This window comes from Enoplosus armatus, chromosome 13 (genome assembly GCF_043641665.1).
Source record: "Enoplosus armatus isolate fEnoArm2 chromosome 13, fEnoArm2.hap1, whole genome shotgun sequence".
Classification (NCBI taxonomy): Eukaryota; Metazoa; Chordata; class Actinopteri; order Centrarchiformes; family Enoplosidae; genus Enoplosus; species Enoplosus armatus.
Genome location: NC_092192.1, coordinates 24,059,963 through 24,066,162, shown reverse-complemented (window position 1 = coordinate 24,066,162; position 6,200 = coordinate 24,059,963). Strand labels below are relative to the sequence as shown.

Genomic DNA, 6,200 nt, shown 5'->3' with positions numbered 1-6,200 from the left:
TTACTAAATCAATGTAGACCTAGCCTGAATCGTGCGCATCCTTTACTGATACACTTTAATGGGAAACGAAGGTGGAAAAACATGTGTTTCATTTTTTGAGATGTGTTGTGGTGTTGTGCTGGCCCTGTAAATCCTCCTCGCCCCTGCAGCCTGTTGCTGCTCTCATTGATGAGCACGTTGTGAAGCCTCCTCCCTTATCTAAACAGCGCGGCACCGCGGGGTGGTGAGAAATCTCAAACCGCCGTGTTGTCTGTAAAAACAGTGAGGAGAAGAGTTAGACACCATCTGTGAGAAAGCCAGTAGGGAGCAACAGTAAACTAATTAACAAGAGAAAATTAGATTGAGATTAGAACACCACCCGTCCCTTAAGGCTACATCCACACTAATACATTAAAACACATAATTTTTTTTATGTGAGACATATGTGGACCAAAATTGTTGACCCACAATGTGGTAAAACTTATTTTTTAAAGTAAATTGTGTGTTTCAGAGAGAGTGATTCATTGATTTTATCAGACAAATTTCATTCAAAACACCAGGTTTGCCAAGGCAGTAAGTGCTTACATGAAAAAGAAAAGTCAGGATAACAAAAAGGCTTACTGCCATTGTGGGCCCTTGCGGGGTGGGCCTGTGCAGGTGAGGGGTCAGGACGGCAAGAAGGACACCTAAATCCAAATCCAAAAGCATTAACACAATACATAAGCAGAGACGTAGACACCTTATCAGACTTAATATACATAATATATTTATGTTACCCCCTTATTCCCTAACTCACATCTCATTCCTTTGTACCTTCGTGTATGTATCAGTATGTACTGTACTTGTACACTGTAAATTATTCTAAAGCATAACTGTAAATTCTAATACATAAATCAAAATGTAGAGAGGCTACAGTGAATTTCTAAGGGCTTGTTTGTGAAATTCACAGGGCTCCTATCTGGCCTTCACTTTGCACGTGTCATGTTTAACATTTTCTGCAGTTTTACATTTCTGTAGCCCATGTCATTTCATATCTTTTCGGTTCGCCATTTAGGTTACACATCCATCCATACAAATGTTTTTTCATATTCCTTCACTTTGCACAAAATCATGTCTGCAACACCCCATTCACAGGGTATACAGCATAGTGTAGCTCACTGTATTGCCTATAATTTCTCTTTTGTACCACTTCTGTGCACATGTTCATATATTTAGAGTTCTATAGTTTCATACACCTAAATACTCCTTTGGTTGCCATATTTCCTGTGGGTGATCCATTTTCGTGACAGGCCACTGTTAACGATACGTTTTATTTCCGTGGACAATGAAGTTTTTGTGTTGCAGCACAAGAATAATAAAGTTTTGCTCTGAGTTTTAAGTGCGGAAAATGCGTTTTCTTAGTTTAATTATCATTACTGAAGATAGTCATTAATGAGTAGGTATTATCCACCCAGGGGGACTGTTCTCTGGGCTCCCTGCGGCGGCACACACACACACGCCCACCACCAGTGCTTTATAAACCCCTGCCATCGCAGTGGGACGCAGTCTTACTCATTCACTGCACCAGCGCGACACTTTGAGCCACGTAACTAGCTACACCGCTTGCTCCAGCTGCTGCAGCCCCAGTCTTGCAAAAGAAGGAGGGAAGCTAGGAGCTAAGAACAAGCCGACTCGGTGGATTTTCCCCCGGAGAAGAAAAAGCGAGAAGGATGAGTTCCGCATGCTTGGTCTACAAGCAGCCGCCCCTCGGGGCAGGACCGTGGTCGCGCCCGCCGACAGTGAGCAGCAGCTCGGACACAAACGGCAGGTAGGCACCGGTCTGAGCGGTGGCTTTGCTGAGCATTTTAAGACGACGGTCAAAATGTTAATTCTGATCGAGGGGGTGCTGGTGTTGCTCACTATACAGCAAAGTGCTGACTGAAATACAAAACGTCTAAAACCCATTTTACCTCACGTAACGTTAGCTCAAATTATCTCAAAGGTAGTTTTAGTCGCTGTAACTTTGCTCAACGTTACGGCGTTCACTGACGCACCTTTAAACGCACTTTTATTCAGACAATACGCGGCTGTAGTTCCATTTTGTGTCGAAGAGGTGCAGCGAGCTTAGTTAGTTAAAACAAATAATGCTAACGCTAGCTAGCTTAACCAGTCCAGGTGGTTGCTAGGCAACGGTAGCAGCTCAGCATTTAGATATTTTTTGTTGTTGTTGTTTCCATCAGTATGTGATGGAACCCTACAGTTAACAGGCACACAAACCAGAATAGTTTTTGTTGCCAAATGTTCTCATAGTTATCCAGGGAGACTTTTCATGTGTAACTTCCGACCACAGAGCTCCAGAGGTGTTCATAGGGGAGTTCCTTAGCAAAATGAAGAGGGGTTCACTTGTACCGTCTTCAGTTAAATCGTGGGTTGAATCAGCTAAGAATATGGGGCTATATACCATAGGAATATGGTCCTACTTGGGTCTTATGGATAAGTCTGATGGGAGTCTTGTCATTAAAAAAAAAGGTTTTCAAAACATTGGATTAACAGGATGCAAAGGTAGTATCAGAGATGGAGACCTTAAGTCTGTAACTAGAAAGAAAAGGTGTCTCTTTGACATGTTCACTCCCATCTGTAAATAGCTATTATCCATGGAGTGCTTCCACACAAAATGTCTCTCAACAGCTGTGTTTTTACACTGGCCCAGGATCAGTTTGACTGCACATTGTGACTCCAAGTGGACCTATTTTAGTAGTTTTAGCATTTAATGAACCATGTAAAAGTGGGCTATAAACAACATATGTTTTGTTCTATTCTAATCGGTCCTCCCTTGTGTCCCCCCCCCTCCTTGCAGCCAAACCTCACTGTGGAGACCGTGGTTGTCCAGCAGCGTGGATGGACCAGAGCGACACCCACGGAGCAAGCTGTCCTGTGTAAGACGCAACACCTCCGTCGATCTTAGATTACTGATTCACTCACTGTTAGCTGCTTGTTTTCACGGTCTTAGTTCTCAAACCACCACAAGCTATATTGAGAGAAAATGGGGAGGGGGGGGGGCAGCTGAGCGACGTGCCAGCTCAGCACTGACTTAGCCTGGAAACCTAAAAATCACCAGTTTTGAAGTGTTGATGTTTACGCCCTACAGTGACAATAAGCGCTCACTCCCTTTGTCTCTGCCGCCCTCAGCCTTACTCAAGACCCACAGTGCCCAGTGGCTTCTCGTCAGATGGGAAACCTCAGGCCTTCCAGCACCCTGTCAGGTCTGTATCCTCATTCTTTACATATGGATGCCGCCCTAGATATCACACACGAAATCCACAACACACTCGAGAGGGTAGTTTGACTGCAATTCCAGCTATGTGGCAGCATCTGTTTCTTGCTATTTAACCCTTATACTCTACAAACAAGCAAGAACACCTTCCCAGTTACCACCGCTCGATTACCATCAGCACCGGTGACCACATGAGACCACTGTGGTTATGAGCGCCTGATTGTTAACAAGAGCTTGTTCTTTCTCTCTCAAACAGGCTGTTCTGGCCCAAATCCAAGTCATTTGACTATCTGTACAGCGACGGAGAGGCCTTGCTGAGGAACTTCCCCATTCAGGCAACCATCAGCTTTTATTGCGAGTCCGACGGGGAAGATGACGATGATGAGGAGGACTGGGAGGAGGACTGCGACACAGAGGGGTGCCTCAAGCGGCAGTCTCATTTCACCCCCTACAACTGAGTGACGGGGAGCCTACTCCCTTCATTGGTTTTAAACTGCATTTTAAAAGGGTGCACAAGACAAATTAAAGATAAGAATAAACTCAATAATGTGGTAGGTGGCAAACGAACAACAAAAGTCACTGGAAGAGCAAAGTCGAGAAAGAAGCACAATGGAATTACACTACTCATTGTGCAGTGGTGTGCAGCATCTGCTACTCAATGTTGCTTTCTCAGTGTGTTTGGTGAGAGGGGAAAGCCAAGTGTCATGTTCTCCCATTTTGGGATTACTTGTTATGTTTACAGTCAATCTCAGGGTCTGATCCTTCTCAATGTATATAGAATGTAATTACATTTCTAATTTATTATGCATTGTACATAACTTGTACATAAACACATATTTATGTTGACTTATTTTTTATACATTTGTGCATCAGTCTCACTGTGTACTGTCCAAACTGAGGTTGTATACAAATTAAAATAACCTATTTTGGCAATGAAGAATGTTTATCCTCATCTGTTTTCCTCTTTATCTTTATGTGGATTTATTGTGGCGAGGACGTGTCTTCACCATTATTATACCTCCTTCCCACCTTTTGATGTTTGTCCACTGCTTCTGATTCGCGGGAGGGAGTGGAGGTCTGCTCTCCATCTCTTAAAAGGGTGAGATTAAAAGAGAAAGAAGATCGAAAAAGAAATGTGAAGAGTGGGAAACAAAAGGAACAGGAGGACAGGTGGGACTAAAGAGCAAAGGAACTGCCAGGTTAGGAGAAACAGGTAGGAAGTCCATGTTTACTGAGAAATAGAAAGTAGTGTGAAACGGGTAAAATGATAAATAACGATTTAGTGTGAAAGAGAAAAGGACAGACAAACATGGCAGAGAGAGAATAAAGACATACTCCCCAGAGACATCTCTGCAGGGGGTCAAGGGTCACTGGATGCCCCCCGCTGTTGTCACAGGAACGATAATATCAGATTCCAGTTCCAAACTGAGATGAGGAACGACTTTCAAACATTTCAGGAAGACTTGAATCACCTCAGGCAAGAAATCCACCTCATTTTCAGGAGGATAAAAAAATGAAGCCCTTTTTCTCACCTTAAAACAACAAAAAAAAAAGTTTGACTCTGTGAAGTCATAGGCGGCAAGTCAGTCCCAGTCAGTCTGCTTAAACGCAAGCTTTTTCGACCGGAGGATTTCTATCTTCATCATTGTCAATTTCCAAGAGTGAACCACCAAGGAGAGAATCTCCAGAAAAGTTTGGAAGAAAAAAAGAGTGCTGAAAGAGAAGGGAATCCGGTTCCAGACTAGTTTGATTTTCAGCTGACATGACACCGAAGAAACAGGTATGCTGGTATGATCATGTTATTATTTGCTTTCGAGTGTGCTGTTGGACTCAGTTTCATTTGAGACTGGACAACAGGGGGAGCACAGGCAGTTTTAGTTTAAACTTGCGAGTGTCATGGAAATAATTGTAAAGCTTTTCATTTATCGACATCTAACTGGACAATAAAAAGTATCAACAAAAATTTTTGCGAATTAATAAATCCATAAGTACACCAAATTACTAAGTATTTCATTAATTGATGTTTAAATGGGAAATAGAAAGAAGAATTTAAAAAAGAATTTACTAAACTAAACCCTCAAACTAGTTATTAAGACCTCCCAGTTAAGAGGAGGACAAATGGGAAATACAGGAGGGAGAACTGCCCACACCACAATTATCATTAAACCCTGAAGCCATTTGCCTGTAATCCACACACCCTGAGTACGCATTAGCATGCTCATTCTGCGTCACCCAGGACTCTCAGCCTTAGACACCAAGGCCAGCTGCCTGCCAAGCAAAGGCAGATTTCAAACTAGTGTCAAAAATCCAGTTAACAAGACAAAATTCAGAGAATTTGTGTCATTTAGTTATACAAAGATTGATTGCTCGCCCTCCTGGCCTTGCTCATCTGACCATAGCTCAGTATAAATGCCTATTCATACAACGAAAGTATTCTGTATTAAAGATATTTGGAAGGAGATAGAGAACAGTACAGTACAGATAACAACAATGGGTGACCCCACTATTTTGCGGGACACTGTTGAAGCTGTTGTGAGGGGGGGGGGGTTGGATTTCAAGAACGTCACATCAAAATGAGATCAAAAGCTGAACACGAGGCATTGATTTGTAAATTAGGAAGGAGAGAGAGAAACACCGACACAGACAGACATGCACAGCAACAGCAGTATTTAACAATAACAATGTTAATAAACAGAAATATGAATAATAATTGTAATTGGGGAGAGTCAAGCAGGCCCAAGGCGGCAGGCGGTCCATAACAACGATCTACAGGAACCTGCGAGACAAGACAGCACAATGAAAAATGAAGGTACAAAGTTACTAACATGTATTAATGGGACACGAATGTGCACAGATGAAGAGAGAGAGGAGGAAAGAGGAGTTCAGTGCATGGTGGCGCAGTGGTTAGCACTGTCGCACAGGAGGTAAAGCTGTTTAGAGCGGGTTGGGGGTTCGATCCCCAGCTGCC

At 42.9% G+C, this 6,200-nt stretch overlaps 1 protein-coding gene across 1 annotated transcript; it reads left to right on the top strand.

Annotated features, from left to right (window-relative positions):
• Positions 1-1,688: 1,688 nt before the first annotated feature.
• On the top strand, positions 1,689-3,690 carry ripply1 (ripply transcriptional repressor 1). The gene is made up of 4 exons (XM_070917728.1): positions 1,689-1,786; positions 2,816-2,894; positions 3,148-3,221; positions 3,489-3,690. Exons 1-4 carry the CDS (start codon positions 1,689-1,691, stop codon positions 3,688-3,690), a joined length of 453 nt encoding a protein of 150 aa, XP_070773829.1.
• The last annotated feature ends 2,510 nt before the right edge of the window (positions 3,691-6,200 follow it).

What these genes read in the sequence shown, in the direction of transcription:
- ripply1 (XM_070917728.1), top strand. Translation starts at nt 1,689, where the DNA reads ATGAGTTCCGCATGCTTGGTCTACAAGCAGCCGCCCCTCGGGGCAGGA. An exon ending in AGCTCGGACACAAACGGCAG is followed by an intron (nt 1,787 to 2,815) that starts GTAGGCACCGGT and finishes CCCTCCTTGCAG; the next exon opens with CCAAACCTCACTGTGGAGAC. An exon ending in CACGGAGCAAGCTGTCCTGT is followed by an intron (nt 2,895 to 3,147) that starts GTAAGACGCAAC and finishes TGCCGCCCTCAG; the next exon opens with CCTTACTCAAGACCCACAGT.